We start from the raw sequence: 20,410 nt of genomic DNA, 5'->3' as shown, positions 1-20,410 counted from the left end.
TTTGCCGACTTCAGACCATCAATCGAGGAGAAGCCGTCTATGTAGTGGCGTGCAAGCATCTTATCGTGAATCCGGCGGCGCTCTCCCTCGACGGGGTCAATTGCCAGCTCTTCGACGGTTTCTAAGCGTAGATTTAGGGTTAGGGTTGGGGTTTCGTCTCCAGATGGACGTGCAGCAGCAATGGAAGATGAGATTCTCGTTCAGGAACGCCACCGTGGTCATTTGCTTCCTCAACTTCGTCGCCGCCTTCTTCCTCCTTCAAGTATTCTTCGGCTTCTCCCTGAGGAGATCCCCCAGCGAATCCCACCTCGATCCGGGTGAGTCCCCTTCGGATTCTCTCCTTGCTCAAAAAATTTTGATTTTTTGATGAACCCATTTTGTTTCGCATGAGAATAGCCCACAAATTCTTCAATTGGTAGTCAAGAACGCAGTTAAATGGCATTGAATTGATGACTTCTAGAAATTAATCATTGGCATATTTATATTGTTGTCCGGTTTTGTTCTATTATCAGTCCTGTAGCAAGCTGAGATCAAACATTATGATTAGAATTTTCTCAGGAATGGAATTATCTAAAACCCTCTATTAATTTTTATTGCAGCACAACTTAAGTACATCTTGGAATCGGAAGAGTTGCGTCGTGCCATGGAGCCCTTGGATTTGATTAGAAGAGTAAGTAATTATTGAATAATTGACCAGTTAGAACCGTGTCTTGAAAATTTAGCTGTTGAAGAGAATCTTATTATCGCCTGTTCATGAATGATATTTATTTACTCTTAAACAGTTTCGAGGCTATATATCAGAGATTTGACATCACTGATTTGGAACTGTTTATTTTGATGAGTGACATAGATTAAAGAAATCCAGCAAGAAGCAAACAGTGAACCAGGGATAGAGACAAACCAAGCTCCAAAGCAGACTGCTGCAGTTGATTTGTCGAAGCGTTTAAAAGACATGAGGGCAATGAATGATGCCAATAGCCAGAAAGGTTGATCCTGAATATATTCTTCAGTATATGAAAGTCTCTCTTTTTTTCCAATAGCACTTATGCTTAAAATTTCTTTTGCTTATTCTCGCTTTATGTAAGACATCTTACAGTAGCTTTTAAGAATTGTTTCTTAAATCTTGACAGACAATAATTTTCTAATCATTCTTGCAGATGAATTTATCTATTTGCATGTTTAGGTATAAGATGGTTCATAGACTGCCGACTTTATTGGTGATAGGATCTTGTCAGAATTTTTTGAAGATCTAAAATATGTCCTTATGTACATAAAGTATTATGTGTCGATGATTGCTTAGAAGCCCAGATGGCACATTCTGTGAAGTGCAGTTTCTTTGAGCTAGCAACTTGTTCATCATGCAACATTTTGGGTTAGAATTAACTACCATGATCTCAGATTCTTCATCAGTTATATTCTACTACCAGCATTTCCCTAAAACTGATAGACTTGTACATGTAGTAGAAAAACCATACTTATTGGGAAGTAAAGATGATACTGTCACATGTTTTTCATCTGCTGACATAAAGAATCTGGCCAGACCATTGTGTAGGAGTAGTGATACTTCTGTTTGAATCTTAAGTTTGCCACACTTTTGCTGACTGAAACCACAATTATCATGATAATTATAATGATTATGTGATAATAAATTCTTATGATTTTCTCACATCAAGTTGTGATTTAGCTAGCAGTTTAGTTATTATGACTTTCAATTTTTATGATGGTTATGTTAGTGATGATGTGCAACTTTTCTTGTATTAAGTCCATAGGTGCTCATGGATAAATAAGATTTTGATGTAAGCATTGCAAATATATCGTCTTATTTTCATTGTGCGTTAAGTAGCATTTATATTTGTGTAGCTTCAGTTATAATTTTCATTGTGTGTTAAGTAGCATTTATATTTGTGTAGCTTCAGTTATAACGGATGCTGGAAATGATTTTTTTTTTTTTTGAATAAGTTGGACTTCAGAACAAGTTATTTGTGATTGAAATTTTGCAAAATGATAATTTGGATACGGTTGCCTTTTGCAATCTTTTCTGATGAAGCTCCAAAAATTTATGAGTTCTTATCTCTGATGAATCTTCAGTTCTCGAGGAATGGCGTAAGCGAAAGATGGAACGAGCAAGACAGCGAGAACTTGAGAAAAATGGGACGATCTCTCAGTTGTGAGAGTCTGATTGTACAGTAATGTGCGATGGGGATGCGGTTGTATGCAGCTAAAAGCTTGCTGTCTTTTTTAATTATCTTTTCAAATGTAATAAAATCAACAGGGTTCTAAGGTCACTCAATTAAGTTTTTGTTACAAGATTATATTTAAGTGCAGCAGTTCTTCAGTCTCTTCATGTATCTTAGTTTTTCCTGATAGTCTCTTCCTGATGATCTCTTCAGTCTCTTGGTAGCTTGTCGCTTAATCTGAATTGATTAAGGATTCACTGAGAAGCATTTCTCGAAATATTTATACATTGTAAACAATTTGAAAGGGAATCAGGTTGGTGTGACCACCAAGGCTTTCCTCAGCCTTTGATGCATAGTTAAGCCACCGAGACAGCCTCCCGGACAAAAGGGCAGAGAAAGGATGGCTGTATGGTTTCACATTTCTGAAGCCCCGACGAGGAGGATCTAAATGGCCAATGTAAATTAGAAAAAATCTAGAATACCATAGCAAGAAAAGGAAGAGGCCCATACTAGAGTTGCTCCTGGATATGCTTTTTCTTCTTCTGGTGAACTAGACCTTAGAAGAAGCAAAATCACCTCTTATTTATTTTATTTTTCAGGACTTAAAAATCATCTTCTACGAGTACCTATTTTTGTAGATAAAAAAGACATATGTAAATCAATTCAGATACGCACCACCCACCTACCTAGCTTCGAAAGGTGAACTACACCCACCAAATAAAAGGGGAAGAATGCAAGGAAGAGGAGTTGATTGTTTTTTGCTGAGTGGTTACATGAATCAAATGTTTCAATTCATCCGGGATATTATATTGGTAAACTCTACTTTTGTCTCAAGTCGATCTTATAGATGAACCGACTGACATGCTCCTCCATAAACGCATCAGCATGTATATAGCGAGGGCATATACGACTGGCGATTCAAACAAACGTAAAGAGGCAAACGACAGTGAAATTTGCAGGTTTGCTATAGGCAAACGACAGTAAAATTTCACTCATACACAAGGGTAATACTTAAACAAATGGAACAGTGGCAGTAGTAATGATGGGATATCCGTATCCTAAGGATAGTGTATCAACATCCAAAACAAATGTCTCACATATATTACTAGCGTTGTCCCCTAAATAATACATTACCCATCATTTTTTGAGAAAAGATATACACCATCATTGTATCACCAAGATTTGCTAGTAACTGCAGTTTGGTTCAATCCCTGGAAGTCCAGGGCCATGAAGCCAATCTTCCTTTGGAAAGGATGAAAAACTGCAACGTGTAGCACCTTCTTCCATTAACACTGCTACGGGTATAATGGCCAGATGAGTAGCCCCAAAAAAATTTACATCATTAAATAAGGCATATAATTAAGCACCCACACAATTTTCCCAAGCACCATATCTTGAGCTGAAGCTACCTCCTCCAGTCTGCTGAGCATATTCTGCAATGACCTTGCGAGCACAAGCATCCCATGTCTTTGCCATCTCTCCGAGTGACATGGGCTGTGATAGGCCTCGGAGGGATATGCTGAACCTTGACTTTGCTTTGGTTGATAGGTCATCAGATTGTCCACTGAAAGTTAAAACATACTCTGAGTCAGTTTAGCCTCCCAGGATAAATAAAAAAGACTAACAAACCATCCAATTCAACTGTCTCCTCTGACCTTTGCTCATCTGGAAGCTTGTCCAAGAGAACAGGGGAACATTTAGGGTAGTTAGCAGGAACAAGCAACCTCAAAGGCAAAATAGGGCTCTGCATGCACACATGTACAGGTAGCATGAGGGTTAAGAAAAGACAAATGGAAAGATAAGAGTAAACAGGACAAGGCATGTGAAGCTTACCATGTGTGCTGATGAGAATTGAGATTTTAAGCTTGGACTGAGAGAAACTGCAGTGAATGAACATTTAATGACTGTCCCTTCCCCACCTTCAGATACAGCAGCAACTGAATCACTGTCTTCTTCACTAATGTTAACAACTGTATCAATTAATTGCTGATTTATATCCCGAATCTCTTCAACTAAGGCATGGTTCACCTGCAGTTAGATGTACAAATTTGACATTTATGACCTCAAGGCAGTAAGCAGCAGCATCTAGTGACATTCTAGTCATAAGGTCTGACAATAAAAACAAGATGAAGCATAATCTGTTCTTAAGCAGTATTATACGCTGCATCCTCGTTGATGGGAATCAAGCCACTACTGGGTCTAGGGCACAGTGAGATGTAAGCATCCCTATCTCTATTAACCTATGACTCATATGTAAGGGCCGCATACCATCCTTTTTGCGCACAGGTACTTTATAATGTCATGAGAACAGAAAACTTCTCCTTGCTGTACATGTTTCTAGCTGAGAACAAGGTTCAATCTATTTTCAGGATATCAAATAGAACAGAAGATGACAATTTTGAGCTTTTTGTAGCACACTATTCATCAGCGTTTTCATAAAACATTCTGGTATTTTTATTTCTTTAATTCCAAAAGGGAAACGATCTAAGATTAGAAGCCTCTTGAGTCTGTAACAAACCTTGCCAGTGATACAAAATAATTTTAGCTCATTTTCATAAGAGCTGTCATTTCTAAACAGTTCTTTTCTTTATAACTATCATTGAAAAAGGCAAGAATAACGAGCATGACAATATCAATATAGAGCATGCTACTTGCACCATAATCCCTTGGATACTACTACTTAGATTGTACCTCCAGGGACAATACTGATGCCCCCATCTCTTCAGCCACATACCTCCCTCAATCTACAGACAGATGATAGTGATGATGGTGATGATAGCTCCAATGATGATGGGCAGTATTAACTTTTGTTTGGAGGTAGGGGTTGAGGTGGAGGCAAAGCAAAATGGTATGCATGAGTCTGTTTATGCCTACCAGGGTTTCCAAGATTGTGGTCAGGACATTGTTCACAGTGCCAGATTATGGTCTTCGCACCAATATCATAGAACAAAGAGAAACAAGGGGAGAGAAAAACAGGCAACTGATCAATGAGTCACATTCTGGAGTTCCACCTGAATGTGGATTCTCCTTGAGAAAGCCTCAGAACTTCAAGTGGGAGTGAGGGAGGTGATGATGCAAGAGTTGACGTCTACTAATCATTCTCATTGCTCATGTTCCATTCTGCTGGGGGACTCAAAAAACAAATTTGCAATATATTAATGTACCGATCATGTACAATGATTAGAACCATGTCCCATGTGATCACGGGAATCCCTCGTCTGGATCAGCCACATCCTTGGGCATATGATAAATCCGGAGGCAATTATATGACGTAATTTACTAATTCTGTGTGTATATTGTTAATAATAATGTTCCATAGATTTGTAGGACATCAAACATACAAAGTAAAATATATGTAATATGAACATTGACGACAGTCACAAAGGCCTAAAGGCTAAAGGTATGACCATAAGAATTAACTGCAAAGTCCATTTTCCCTATGAACTATCCATCTATTAACCAGGAGGAAAACTTATATTTATCCTTTACATAAAATGCATCTGGAGTCGATCACAATGGATCATTTTTTGTGCTCTATTATCATGATCACACTACAGGACTGCTATAATGTGTTCAGTTAGAGATTCTTGCTAACATGGGAATGTGTTAACAAGAGTGATTTGTGATTTTGTGTAACCATGCCTCTCTATATTTATAATAAATTCCTACACTTATTTCGTACTTAAATTATGTCCGATGTACATAAATTATAATAAAAATGGATCATTTTTATTATAATGGATCATTTTTTGTGCTCTATTATCATGATCACACTACGGGACTGCTATAATGTGTTCAGTTAGAAATTCTTGCTAACATGGGAATGTGTTGACAAGAGTGATTTGTGATTGTGTAACCATGCTGTCTATATTTATAATAAAAAAATCACTCACCTTCCTACACTTATTTCGTACTTAAATTACATCCTATGTACATAAATTATGTATTATATACTTTTAATACAAATTGAACATATGAATATTAGTTCAATTAAAATACATTTCATTACTTAAATTACAAATTTCATACTTAAATTACGTATGGAAATACTTATAATTGCATATAAACATTAACAATAAAATGAAGAATGAATTATAAAAATAATAGTGAATCACGTAAATATACTATGAATTGTGTAAATATAACTCTGAATTACATAAAAATAAACTGTGAATTACAGTTTAAAAAATGAGAGGTGAGAAAGATACTACTTATTCAAGCTTCAAAGTTGTTTTATAACCACAAATATCTAGTGTGAATTTACTTCTATGCCTAAATATTTGGCAAAAATAGTAAGGATAAGATTAGAAAGATAAATATTCTTAAAGTAGAAAAAAAATGATTCTAGAAACGTGACTTGGAATAGTATAATCTTTTCCAATTCAGAGGAATTTCTTTTTATAAATTATGATTTAGAGTCTTGTCTGTTTACAAAGGTCGGACGGTAGCAATAAAATGAAGAATTAAAAAAGTAGAAGAGTAGATTGTAGAGATATATAAAATGTCTAAGATGCATAATCTTAGGGAGAGATGTATTGAACACAATGAATACAATAGCATTTTCTTTGTATGAGAGACTTATATAGAATTGTTTCAGGTAGAAGAAGAAGAAGAAGAAAAGATAGAGTGAGATAAAAGATGCAGAAGAATAGTACAATAATATTTCCTCCCATTCCCACTTGTACTCATGAAAATTTAACACATGAATATTCAAAAGAAGCATAAATGGATTATTTCAAGCCAGTATATGAGAGGCTTGAATAGAACAGAAGAAATAGAAGAAGAAATAGAAGAAGAGTATAGTAACACTTCTCTCTATTCCTACAGTGTCCCATTGGAATTTAATAAAACATCAAGTGACAGAAGGCAAACTTAGAAGAAACAAAGGGAAATCCAAAGAAGGCTCAAGTGACAAACAAAAACCAGGTGCGCTTTTCATGCAAATTGCGCTAATTGCATACATCATAACTCATATAATTCCCAAATATCTTTCTGTAACTTAAAAAGTAACAATACTGTAACCCAAAAAGTATATTAAGGAGCATAAGAAATGTAGTTAGTATGCATTTAATCCCTAAATGAATAAAAAGATAACTCTTTAAGTGCTTGGAAGAAGCCAAAAGTATGTTTAATTATGATCTGTGGTTAGTCTTCACAACTTCCATTACCCACTGTAATCCAGCATATGAACGTTTAATATTTTCACATTAACCCTAAAATAATATTTACATAGTGGGATGCAAAGAAACTCAAGCTCTGAGTGTTAGCTTAAAAAAAAAAAACTCTGCTAGCTTTTAGGAGATTCATGCAGTAGTATTTGAGAAAAAAAAAAATCAGACATTTTCAAAACCTACCAAACCCACATGAATGATAACAAAAAACGAGTGTTGGGGATGCAGATAAGTTACTTAGGGATAATAACTTGATCCAAATTAAATTATCTTATACTCTTAGAAGAAGTACAAAGCCAGATATGATAGATTGAAATAATACTACAGTATAATGCTACATCACTGCTTAAACTTATTGGTGAAGCATCTGCAATTATTTATTAAAAAACATATGAATGTAAGGTTCTTCATAATGACAAAAAGCTTGTTTTAACTCAGAATTACTACCAGATAATCTGAGCAATCATAGAGTTGTCATACCTCAATTTTGTGCCTCTTAACACGAGATGTTGCAGTTGACTGTAATTCAGATGTATCAAGACTATAAGACTCCTTGAAGCTATCATTTACACTACCAGCTGACGAAACATTATTCAAGGGCATGGCACTTGTGTCACGCTTCATTTTCTTTGTTGTAGAGGCATTTCCATCCTGTGACATGAAATTTCTGGCTTGCAAACGGCACTTTGTCATAGCAACTAGATCCTCACCAACAGCAGCCCTAGAACCATTGCCGGGTGCTGAACCTGCTATCCTGTCGATCATACTCACAACAGATCCAATATCGCTAATCGCAGAACTAAGAGCCTGAGGTGTCGCTGATTGCACCTGAAGGAGTTCGATATTGTTAGCTATTTGACATCTTCTAATCTAAACAATCGTACCATATGGAGACTATGAAAAGGAGCATCAAATAACAAATATCGAGTATGTTCTAATAGATCTACTAAACTAGAGAGTGCATTAATGCTAATGGACAGTTTCATTCAGATTGGGCTCTGAAATAATAATTTTGAACCTATTACCTGCCCAACAAGGAGCAACATCTTTAATGCTAGTCTGACCCAATAAAGACTAGATATCAAGCTAGTTTTAAATTTCTAATAGATCTACAAAACTAGAGAGTGATTATAATGGTCTTTTCTAAAGTTGCAGTTGTACAACAATGATCAGCCTGAAGTTTTAAACATATGACCTGTCCAACAAGGGGTAATTTCTTTACTACTAGGTTGACCCAATGTCATCCAAGCCTTCTCAAACAATTAATGGTCAGGAAGAGCAATGTCATCAAAAATTCAAAATAGGTAGGCAGACCTAGCCTCCTAGGTGGCAATGCACTTATAGGACTAGTCCTAGTTGGAAAACCTTGGGTTTCAGAACTTAAAAATACCAAAAGAGCCTGCCAACTGCCTTTAGCAACTTGCAGGATTGGTCTATAAAGAGAATGCAATAGTTGTATGGCATTACTTGATTATTTAAAAAGCTTAGCACGAAACAGCAAACAACTGAAAGAATATAATGGATACGATTTTGAGACATCGTCAACCCTATAGAAAAATAATCAAATATAGAAAAACAGCGAACAGCAAACAACTTCATTAATGCTTGCAAAGTCATTGTCAACCCAATAGAAAAATAGAAAAATATTAACAATTTTGAGAATTAGGAGATTCAATTTCTCAACATGGTCTGATGGCAAGCTAAGAAATAGCACATATTTGCATTGTACTTGTTTAAAAGCATAAAATGGAGCACTTGGCAACATAGCTTATAGGATAACCACAGGTTTATTCGTAAACATAATCTCGAAAGCAATTGAAGCAGTAAGAAGACTGACCGCTTTAATTAATCGATCTAGAGGCCTTTCTGTCGCACTTGCTTTGTTAGGAACTAGAGTTGGTATGCTGGCTTGATTTCCATCAGGACGGGCAAACTCTGCAAGCAAGGGTGAGGCTGACATACCCGGTGTGCCAACAGCCAGTGACTGAGTTGGAGGTGCAAGAGGTATTTGCTGATGTCCAATTTGTCCAACATTAGGTAGAGATGAGATATTTGAAAGCTTGTTCTCTGAATCCCCTGGTATAGGAGATGGAGCTATGGGAGTAGAAGGTGATGGAGCAAATGGTGAGCTAGCTGGCTGCAAAGGTGTTCCAGCTTTTAGTTGAGATGACAACAGATTATGCTGATCAATTTGAGGAGACGAATGATGTGAAATTTGAGGAGATGAGGCTTGCAGGTTTTGAGGTGAAGATATTGGAAAAGGAGCACCTGGCTTCAACTGCTGATGATAATAGCTACTCCTTGGGCCTGCAGAATAGTGCTGTTGATAAAGTCCTGGTTTCATGCCAGGTCCTTGTCTCACCTTCAACTCATTAATCTCATTTGTCTGATGAAGCTGTGGCATTTGGTGCACCGGCATCTGTGTTGCTTGTTGCTTTTGTTGTTGGTGGAACTGTTGCTGCAATGGCAGCTGCTGCTGAAGCAATTGTTGCTTTTGTTGTTGATGTTGTTGTTGTTGTTGTTGTATCAGCATCTGCTGACGTTGCTGAAATTGTTGCTTCAGTTGAGCTTGCAAATGTTCTTGGTGTTGTTGCTTCAAATGTTGTTGCTGTAGTGTGCTTGAGTTTGATTGTGCAGAATTGACATTAGGTTGTGCGGTACTCATAGTGCTATGTGAAAGAGTATTAGCATTGACCTGCTGTGATCCCTGTTGAAATGAACTAAAGGAACTAGCTTGGATTGAATCCAAATTAGAGCCAGATTGTAATGCATTAGTGATATTCTGTTGCGTGGTAGGAACACCAAAGTTTGTCGATAAGGGCATAGATACATGTTGCATGTTGGGTCCACCAGCTGACTGCATCGAACTCGCCGTACCTTGCAAGTTTACTTGTTGCAATTGATTTGTGTGATTGTCATGCTTCTGCATCTGAGATGGTTGTTGTTGTGGCAGAGAATGACTATGTCCACTAGGATGCTGAAATTGCTGTTGTCCCTGTTGCTGTGGAGGGATAACTTTCCTTTTATGCGAAGCTAGAATACTAATTATCTGTTTCTCATAAATAGGAAGTTTATCCTTCAAAGCAAGTTGAATATTGTTCTTATTAAGCTGTAGAATTGCTATAATTTTGTCCAGCAATAACTTAAAGTTTTTCATCTTTTCATACTGATCGGATGGCTTTGCAGGTGGTATGAGACTATCATGCTGAAAAATAATAAATATAAGAGATGCGTCAGAAATTAAACATTATAAAAGTCTAACAAATTGAAGATTCAACCAAAATAAATAAATTCCCATGACATAAATAACCTGCTGCAACTTCATTGCAATCCTTGTGTATAGTTCAGTCAGATCAGCAGAGTACAGCTCCTTCATGGATTTTATCTGTTACGGACGAAATGAGACATCTTATGAATATTGTCACAAATAAATGCAATGACAAACTACATTCAGCAAGCGCATGCTCCTAATTAATTCCTAGAACATACTTATATGAAACAGTTTAGAGTGAAAATGTCATTATGTTTTTTAGTGATTGCATTCCAGAGACACATCCAAATAAGCAATCCTCACAGAATGTCGTCAAACTGATTTCTATAAAATAAAAGGCTGTAGAACACTGTGAACCATATGCTTTATATTCCAAGCACCCTCAAGTCTCAGCTTGAGGCTTACTGTTAGCCAAAGATGACTTATGAATTAAATGAGTAGAAGATTTGATAGCGAACGATAAATGGCCTTGATCTTGATGTTTTTGGACCACAGGACCTACTCTACTACCGTGAAAATAATCGATTATATCGAATAGCTTAAGCTAATTGAAAATGCTGAATCATGTAGTCTTAACAATGTTCCAACTTTCAAGTTTCAACCACCTGTTTGGCTTGCTTGCACCTGTTCTCTACACACAAAAATTAAGAGAGAAAAGGAAGTCTGTTTCCTCATCTTTCAAATCTAGAGAAATCTAAGAGAGATACAACATGTGCAACTAATTGAAATTTTCATTTCATATATACAAATAGAGAGAGACAGAGACAGAGACAGAGAGAGAGAGAGAATTTATTGTTGCAAATTATCAGTTTTCATCGTCTCTTCATTAGCTTTAAATGATACGTGCGGAAGCACTATAAAACAATAGCAAACTGCTAGAAAAAAAATTATATGGTTAACATGACATCAATCTAAAAATTGATAGAAATTTGATAGCAGAATGACTGAAATTGTGAATCGCCATATAATTAGATATACTTTACCAAGTGGCAGCTTAAGCCTCCTCATCCATTACGTAACTATTATTTACAAAAGTCCTTAAAGGAATAGTAGGTAAGGAATATTGATTTAACATATCCTCAAGCAAAACATTAGGATCGCCTTGTCGATCATTTTGATGGTGTAGAAAATAAGATTCTGACTGCCATCCCAAAGAAATTTAAAAAGAAATGAAATTCAGGATATCTAAATATGAAGAATATATTGGAAGGCACGGAAATATGAAAAATGAGGTAGATAAGTTGTGTCACCTTCTGATAGATCTCCTCTTGCCAATCCACAGCACCTGTGTGTCCTGTTTGACCTGTTGAGTCTATTGATGCTGCAAAAGAGAAAAATAGAGAATTCAGAAGAGAAAACATAATCACTAATCGGATGTGTTAGGCTTGTGGGACAAGAACACTCCAAAGCAAAGACAAAATAAGATGTCTCTTTAAATCAACCTTGAGCCTTGCAGGAAGAAAATTAGAAATAATTATCACATAATGATGGATCTTGTGTTCATCTCACAGAAATATAGAAAAAGGAAAGGAAAAAAACACACAGTTGATGACCACTCATCGCAAATTTCTGCTTACCAAGCTCAGAATCTGCATGAAATATTATTACTCTTATAGTTTCTTCAGGAAGCCTAAAGAAGTCAAATGGGAAAAGAAGCTAGTTAAGAGTGCTATCTTGTTATTAGGAGTAGTTAATTTGCAGTGCCAATTGACAGCCTCCTCCATCCAGCTGGTATATTAGGAGATGCTTAGCATAAAATTAGCAGGTTATTGGCATGATGTAGGTTTTCTTTTCAGGCCCATCAAGGAAATTAGGACATAGGATCATGAATAAATGATGATCATTACTCAAGTAGATGGTGCTCCAAATGTAGTAGTTGATCACTTAAGACTAAGGAAACTTCTACAGGAACTAAGTTATGCTGAGTCAACAGGAGAATATTCCCAAACATATATGTTGTGATGTTGCAATCTAGAAATGTTGAAAAAGGAACAAGCATGAATGCACAATAGTACATCCAACAGTTAAATATGAGACAAAAGGAAACTAAGAACTCATGTTGACTTACTACTAGATGAGACTTCTTGTAGTCCTCTCTGCGATTGAATGAATAATTTCTGTTGGTCCATTGCATTTGGTGGCTGAAGCAAAGCAGCTGAAGATTGAAGCCTTTGCTGCATATCTCGTGGCAATGAGTTCGGTTGTTGCTGCATTTGAGCAGACTGAGACTGAAACTGAGACATGAGTTGTTGTTGTGCAGATTGAAGTTGGGACTGCTGTCCTTGCGGTTGTAACAATCCTAAAGATCCCTGTGAAGCCTGCGACTGCTGTTGTGCTGCATTCTTCGTCTGCTGCATCATGTGCATTTGTCGCTGATTTGGCTGCATGTTTTGAATATTAGTTCCTAGTAGTTGTTGCTGTTGTTGCTGTTGCTGTTGCTGTTGCTGTTGCTGTTGCTGTTGTTGCTGTTGTTGCTGCAGACCCGACATTGTATTTTGGGAACCTAATTGCTGCTGCTGATGTAAAGAAATAGTTTGCTGATTTAAAATTTGCTGAGGTTGTTGCATGTTTAAAAGACTGTTCTGCTGAACTGACAACCTCTGCTGCTGTTGCATCTCTGAAACATTTTGTTGTGTACTTGAGATTGCCTGCTGGCCTATCAACTGATGTTGCTGTTGCTGCATTAGAATATTGGATTGCTGAGGAACTGAAGCAGTTTGTTGCTGAAGAGGGGTTTGTTGATGCATAGTGGACTGAGCCTGCTGTTGCTGTCTGGAAACAGATTGCGGATGCTGCTGAAGCAATGATGATACAGGTTGCTGAATAGAATTTAGTTGATTCGGCTGAAGGCCAGATTGTACAGTCGACTGCATGTTTGTCGGTTGCGTCTGTTGCATAGTGGATTGCCCTCCATGGAGACCAGATGACATTTGCATCATCGGCTGTTGTGAAGATTGCAGTTGGGTTGGCTGCATCAAAGATTGTTGTTGCTGCTGCTGTTGCTGTTGAATATGTGGCTGCATTAGCGAGCTATTCTGATATTTATGCTTCAGTTGTTGCTGCTGCTGCTGATAGATTAACTGATTTTGTGATTGCTGTTGCTGGTGGGAGATAATCGGTTGTTGTTGTTGCCTTTGCCTTTGTGCATTGGCATATATATCTGTTGGAGCAAGTTGACCTACAGAATTACTCATAGAATTCTGCGACATTCCAGAAATGTTCTGCAGGTTTGAAGCTTGTCCGACACTGGATATATTGGACTGATTGACACCAGCAATTGATAATGCAGAAGGAAGATTTGCAGTAACCTGAACAGCAGATGATGTATTGTTTTGAAGGTTTTGTGGTAAAAGTGATTGTCGTGCTAAAGGTTGATTGATCAAAGGAATTGCCAATGATTGCGGCTGGTTACTGACTGGTGATTGGATCCCAACTGCTGTTTAGAAAAGATATTTAAAACGTTGTTCACTTGAGGAATTATGCTACACCTTGAGAAATAACATATGAACATAAAATAATAAAGTCTTCAGTTCCAACTACTTGTGCTCATCTATATCGATTTATTTTTTCTCCATTCATCTCAACCTAAGTCAAAATGTTATATGAAACCAAGGGTTTTATTGTATTTTCTTATTAATGAAGATTTCAGCATATGACAGTGTTGCTTTGCTTCATCTCAAGAAACCTCATATTAAATGAAATTACTCCTTCATACAGGTACATTGTGCCAGTCAAACAAAAATGAATAATCTTATTAATCAACTCTCACTTAAATTATTCTCTATAGATGCCACCACTTATCTTTGTTTAATGCAATCATTTGGCATTCTATCTTTCAAGTTATTTCACCAACCCGCTTTAACATCCTGTCTAAATGATTAAACTTTGCATACCACATTTTCTAGTCACCAATATATCAAGAATGCATCTGAATATATTGAGCATATAAGCACAAAATATCTAGATGATATGACTACATAGCAAAGAAGTGAGATTTCGATATAATAATCATAATTCTCCTCGATAGTCAGGATCCATTCTAGATTTAAAAAGAAAAAATACATCAACATTTCAAAATTCGTCGGAAACCAATTTATCTAATCAGTCATTTCAATAATTTAAGAAAAGTGGGACACCCAACCAATCCTAGATAAGCTTGTATAATGAAATATAAAATTATAAAGTATACATCACTATCTAGCATCTACACATGACAGATTTATCTTAGTTACATCATCATAAATTGTGAAACTAGTAATGTTATTCCCTTAACTGGAACCTTCTAGTACACGATAAAGACACTACCTTTTGCCTTCGTAACAAAAGTTGATGTTCAGAAAAATCTTTTAAGTGATGAAAAGAAATTTACATAAATTCCCTAATGCAGGTTGGATATAGAGAAAGAGATGCATTTAAGGAAAAATATTCAAGATAAGAATAGAAATAGATTTCAGTAGTAAAAGCAACAAATAGATAAAAAAAAAATTAGGCAAAGAAACACAAGAGAAAAGCTATCAAATCAGAAATGTGATCGAAGAATAAGTTTCCTATGGTGCTACAGTACCCGGCATTAAATCCATAAAATATTATTCTTTTATTCCCGTTTTCTGTAGTGAAAAGAAAAATATACAGCAATAGAGAAGAAATTGATAAAAAAGAGAAAAGAGAATAAAAAATAAAGGAAATTTTGCATATGATAACCTGCTTTTCAACGAAATTACAATTTACATCATATATTTTCACTATTTACAAATCAAGCCTTATAATTTTTTGAATATATGCAGAAAACACTGTAGGTTAGATTAAACTAATATCGTTTAGACAGATAGGAATATTCCGTCAAAATTAAATACATTTCTTTAAAAGGACTAAAACACCCTTAGTTCCTTCTCTATCTTCTTCTCTATTCCTTTTCTCTCTTTCTCTCTTTTAGGGCACAACATAATTATTTCCTCCTCCTTACGCAAATTTGATCCGATAAAAAAAAGGGAAGTTCTTCTCCTTTTGTTCCTCTCTTTTTCTCCGCACATTAGGTATAGCTTGGGTTTAGTATTTTCATTTGGGTATAGCTTAGATTTTTATTTAGGCAGAGCTTGGGTTTTTAGTTCTTATAAAGAAACATATCTTCTCCTCCACATAAAAATTAAAATGAGCAAATCCTAGGACTTTTTGTGTTCTTAATTGAGATGGATTTAGTAATCTGATTTCAGTTGTGTATAGGTTGAGTTGGTGGTGGATTGAGTTGGGTTGAGTTGGATTGGGTTAGATTGGGTTTGGTTAAGTTTAATATAGATTAGGTAAATATAACTTAACTAAAGGTATTCGTAATCTTTCCAATATAGTTAACTTTAGTTAAGTTTAGTTAACAGATCTAACAGTAGAGTGTTTTCTGTATATACTCGTTAAATCATAGGACTCGATTTATATAATAAAAATATAGGGTATAAACCGTAATTTATATTTAAAAAGTAGGGTATCATATTCAAATTTCTCAAATATAAAAAATAAAAGGAGAGAAAAGATCAAAATAAAGAAAGGTAATACGGAATTATTACAGTAGAGACTTCACACCCCAGAGGATTTGGCGTCACATTAATCTGTGTTTCACGGAAAGGAAGAAAAAAGAGAACATCTCCTCTTTATTTCTTTGAAATAAAATCGTTACCACTTTTACAAAATACTTCCACTCTGTTTTTCAAAGGGTGTACTAGAAACCCTAAACATGATCAAATTCCTAGTTTAATTAGGCCAAAAGAGATCTTACTAAGGTAATTTAATTAGGCCAGAAGAGATCTTACCATATAGGTAGTTTAATTAGGCCAAAAGAGATCTTATCGTATAGGTAGTAGTAAAGCCTAACCAAGTCAAAATTATTGACCCAAAATGCCTTGAATTTGGCCTAATACAGATCCTAATACAAAGATTAACAAAAACACATAAAAACAGATAAAATAAAGAAAATAAAAAAAATAACCCAAATAAACCTGATCCTCACTAAACTTGACTCTATAAAAGCACCCAAAGACCAACTACGACCCTCTAATCTGAAACATATTATCAGCGCTTATGCTCCTGCACCAATGCCCCTAACAAAGTTCTTAGTGCATGTACAGTTTTGTCAGTATGTATAATGTGAATGAAACAACAAAAGAAATATTGACAGTACAATACCTTGATTCACAGGATTTTGATTGACAACAGCATTGTTAGACATTGGAGGATTAGTAGTGGGAGGAGGCTGTGTCTTCGACTCCATAGACAGCATCTTCAGAGAAATTTTCTTCAGATAATCCGACTGAGACATGGAAGTTACAAAAAGAGCTTAATAGAAAGAATGAAAGATTAACCTAGCAAATCAGAAGAGCGAAAAAGTAATAAAAGAATGAACAAATGAAAAGCATTTAAACTTTCTTACTGTACTTTTCTTCTTCTTTCTCTGTTTCTCTTGTTCCTTCTTTTCAAGTGAAAGAATGTGACATAAATACCATCCAATGTATGACTCAGATGTAGCATAAAGAGACTAAAGAAAAACTGTTTTACTAAACTTCGCAGATATGCAAGAGGATTTTGGTAGTAAAAGTTCTTCATGGCTACATTGTGTAACAATTCAATTATCTCAATGCAGATGCATATGGACATCTATTTTTAGGAGAAACTATTTTGTCCAAAACAACATCCTGACAGGGATTCCTCTTGCTTGCTTTGACCCACACCAATCTCCAAAGAACAAGCCTCTGAAAATTTTCCTGGCCAAGGTGGATAAACCTGATCCTTAACCCACAAGCAGGTTCTTCGAATAGGACATGTACAACAACAATCCCATCCTTGGAAGTGATCTGCTAAATATAAAAACTCCAATAGTAGTGATGCATGTAATGCTCTAAATTGCTTTAACACATGACTGTGAATGTGCTCTGAAACTTGAAAGATACTAAAGATTCTAAGCTGAGTAGCATGAGCCACAATGATTTTATACAAGCGGCATGGTAGCATAGCTCTGCTGCAACCTAGTGTGACATAAGACAAAACAAACCATGCTGGCATGCTGTGCATCACCGCATCCTTCATAATACTGTGCCACATGGCATAGCAACTGCCAACCCAGCAAATGGCACTTAAATACTAAAAAGAAACAGGAGATACCTATGCCATACAGCTACTCCATCATTCATGCGATCAAAATTGAAAGCCAGTACTCCAATAAAAATTAATAAAATGTATTATATTTGCTTTCAAATGAATCAAATCCATAAAAATTGTAAATACCATCTAGATTATTTCACACCAAAGAACAAATGGCAGGAACAGTTCAAAGTTTGGCAAATATTACCTGGCTAGTAGCTGCAGTATAAATCTTCTCCTCAAATCTGTTAGCAATTTTTTGAAGTTCATTTAAGCCCTCAGGCACAGAGATCGGCAAGTGCTTCTTTAGAGTCTCCATTCTGTGGACATAAGTAAACATTTAGATCAATTAGTTAGGATATCATTAGAAGGAACCCAATCTCAAAAATATTAGTAAATTGCGCAAACCACATACACAAATATCTTAAAACAAAAGAAACTTCATAAAATTATTAAACAGTAACAAACTTCAAATTCTAGGGAATTCTAAAGACTTATTTTTTGACTCCATCCCTTAGGTCTACAACAAACTTAAGGTGAGTTATTACTATTAGATCATAAATTTTAACAACTTCAAAATGTCTCCAATTAGGAAAGTTTGTGTGAGTTGTTTAGCTTATGGAACAAGGAGCATATCTGCTGAAAGATGGATGTATGACGGAATAAATCAATTGCTCAAGACACTTGACTGCTTCTTGTCCCTTTTCCTTCCTCGTTTTCTTCTTAACCATCTCTTTTACTACGGACTGGAACTAACCTCCTAGTAATATCATCCTACTGAACACATTGTTTTGTCCTTCCAATGAACAACTGCATTTCACTATTTTGCACAAGTTATTGGATCTTTCAGATTAGCTAACAATACAAGAACCTAAAAGATCAAAACTAAAGGTTCATACTAGTCTCACCGGAATATAGCCAGCTTAGACATTGAAGATAAGGATTATGTGCCCTAATATTTCCCTATAAAAGATTCAAGAAAAATATAGCTATAGGGCTTCTAGCTTATAAGATTATGTGCCCTATAAGACCACCATCGTTTCAGAGAATATCCTTCATTTATCCTAAATCACCTTTCCTTTTCTTTCTCAACCCACCATGCATCCCTTTACTTCTAAGAATTTGTCAAACAAACGAGTCAACCAAATTAATCTCAAATTCCATCATCTTTAAACCACTATCCTCGCTCGATCAAATTCCTCAAAAAAGGCCACGTTTTCAACCGAAATCTCGACTTTTAGCTCCAAATTCTACGGCACGTCCAAGAAATTCCAAGAATCAATCGCCCAATCCACAAGAAAAACCTCAAAACGAATCGAAGAGAAGGGAGTCTCTCACATCTTATTGACAATCCTTAACCGTGCCTCCTGCTGGAGCATCGTCCTCCAATCAACGGCGCTCGGGTCGCCGCCGGCGGCCGGATCACCCTGAGAAGACCTCCAACTGTTAGCCTCCATCACGGGCGATCCAAGCCGTCGAATAATCTACTAGATCCTAATAGATCTCAGCAAATGGAGAAGAGAAAGCGAGACGGAGGAGGAGAAGGAGATGGCGTTGAAAGCTCGAAAGAAGATTCGCTTTCGGTGCAAGTTATAAAGCCTCAAAAACCCAATCTTTGGCCTTGCCTGCCTGCCCGATGTCCATAAAAATAGTATATATATCTAGTTGGACGGAAGTGGCTCCTGGTGGGCCCTCGCGTGAGTTACTTTATTATTTATTTATTTATTTACTTATTTATTATTATTATTATTATTATTAATTTGTGGCTAAGCAATTTGGGTCGGCAAATACTTTTTTGTCTTTTGGACCAAAGAGAAAAACGGGTCAGTTGCATTTAACCTTGGCTCCATTCATATATTTTTAACTAGAGTATTTAATTTCGTATAATTGATAATTTTAACTAAAGATGATTAGATAGATCCTATAATGTATCTAAAATAATAATACTAATAGGATTTTAAATGATAAAAGTGTGATAAAAAAAAGTATAAGTGTATTTATTATATTTTTATTATCTAAAATTATATCTTACAATTTTGTCTCAATTTTTAAGTTTAACATCTAATATGGTCATATACTATGATAAAATCTATCTAAAATTTAGAATCCTAAAAATCTAACTACTATAGTAGCCCTGATTCTAACCCCACATGATTATAGTAGATATTATTTAATACTAGGAGATAGACTTCGAGTGATACAAATCGGGTTATGAATAGATTAAAAGATGAAATTTTTGAGAGCGATTTCGTCGAATCTAACCGTGGGTTGACTTAAAATTTAGATATGTTACGGTCTTGTTAGAGAACTTTTCAGCATATCTAAGATTTTAAATTTTGGTCGGATATATCTTAATATATTAACCAAATAGTCGTAGAATGTCGAATATTTTATGTGCTACTCAGGGAAGAGAAGAGATTAAAGAGAGAAAGAGGTTAAAACCTCAAGGAAGAGAAAATATTAAATAGAGAAAGAGGTTAGAAGCTAAACCTTACCAATGAAAAGAGGCTAATAATTGTTTCTTAAAGAGAGAGATATAGGGCGATAGTCCTTAAGCTAATAATTGTTTCTTAATTATTAATTCAATCAGTGTTATATTTATATATTATATATAGAGGCTAGTCCTAAATTGACTCAAATTATGATTTATACTAGAGATAAACATAACT

General features: G+C 35.7%; 2 protein-coding genes across 3 annotated transcripts; one reads left to right on the top strand and one right to left on the bottom strand.

Annotated features, from left to right (window-relative positions):
• Positions 1-9: 9 nt before the first annotated feature.
• Positions 10-2,342, top strand: LOC140770471 (uncharacterized). The gene is made up of 4 exons (XM_073111681.1): positions 10-317; positions 600-670; positions 851-986; positions 2,089-2,342. Exons 1-4 carry the CDS (start codon positions 164-166, stop codon positions 2,169-2,171), a joined length of 444 nt encoding a protein of 147 aa, XP_072967782.1. The 5' UTR covers positions 10-163; the 3' UTR covers positions 2,172-2,342.
• An 869-nt stretch (positions 2,343-3,211) lies between these two features.
• LOC140770207 (mediator of RNA polymerase II transcription subunit 15a) lies at positions 3,212-19,362 on the bottom strand. 2 transcript variants are annotated; one of them, XM_073111266.1, is made up of 11 exons: positions 19,080-19,362; positions 17,950-18,061; positions 16,791-16,914; positions 12,688-14,055; positions 11,870-11,940; positions 10,659-10,733; positions 9,186-10,553; positions 7,829-8,176; positions 4,011-4,205; positions 3,833-3,921; positions 3,212-3,741 (listed from the first exon to the last, which is right to left on the bottom strand). In XM_073111266.1, the coding sequence occupies exons 1-11, from the start codon at positions 19,196-19,198 to the stop codon at positions 3,537-3,539; spliced, it is 4,074 nt and encodes a 1,357-aa protein (XP_072967367.1). In that variant the 5' UTR covers positions 19,199-19,362; the 3' UTR covers positions 3,212-3,536. The 2 variants fall into 2 exon arrangements, with proteins under 2 accessions (XP_072967367.1, XP_072967368.1); XM_073111267.1 differs by having other exon boundaries at positions 12,688-14,052.
• Positions 19,363-20,410: the final 1,048 nt, after the last annotated feature.

The sequence above is a fragment of the Typha angustifolia genome, chromosome 11, assembly GCF_048772165.1.
Source record: "Typha angustifolia cultivar Huaian chromosome 11, ASM4877216v1, whole genome shotgun sequence".
NCBI lineage: Eukaryota > Viridiplantae > Streptophyta > Magnoliopsida > Poales > Typhaceae > Typha > Typha angustifolia.
This window is presented reverse-complemented; position numbering and strand designations above follow the sequence as displayed.

Excerpts from the sequence above, each read along its gene's own strand:
- LOC140770207 (XM_073111266.1), bottom strand. The coding sequence starts at position 19,198 with ATGGAGGCTAACAGTTGGAGGTCTTCTCAGGGTGATCCGGCCGCCGGC. Across the intron at positions 18,062-19,079 it reads TTAAGGATTGTCAATAAGAT|AATGGAGACTCTAAAGAAGC; the intron begins GTGAGAGACTCC and ends TTATGTCCACAG. Across the intron at positions 10,554-10,658 it reads TTGCAATGAAGTTGCAGCAG|CATGATAGTCTCATACCACC; the intron begins GTTATTTATGTC and ends ATTATTTTTCAG.
- LOC140770471 (XM_073111681.1), top strand. The coding sequence starts at position 164 with ATGGACGTGCAGCAGCAATGGAAGATGAGATTCTCGTTCAGGAACGCC. Across the intron at positions 318-599 it reads CGAATCCCACCTCGATCCGG|CACAACTTAAGTACATCTTG; the intron begins GTGAGTCCCCTT and ends TTTTTATTGCAG. Across the intron at positions 671-850 it reads CCTTGGATTTGATTAGAAGA|ATTAAAGAAATCCAGCAAGA; the intron begins GTAAGTAATTAT and ends TGAGTGACATAG.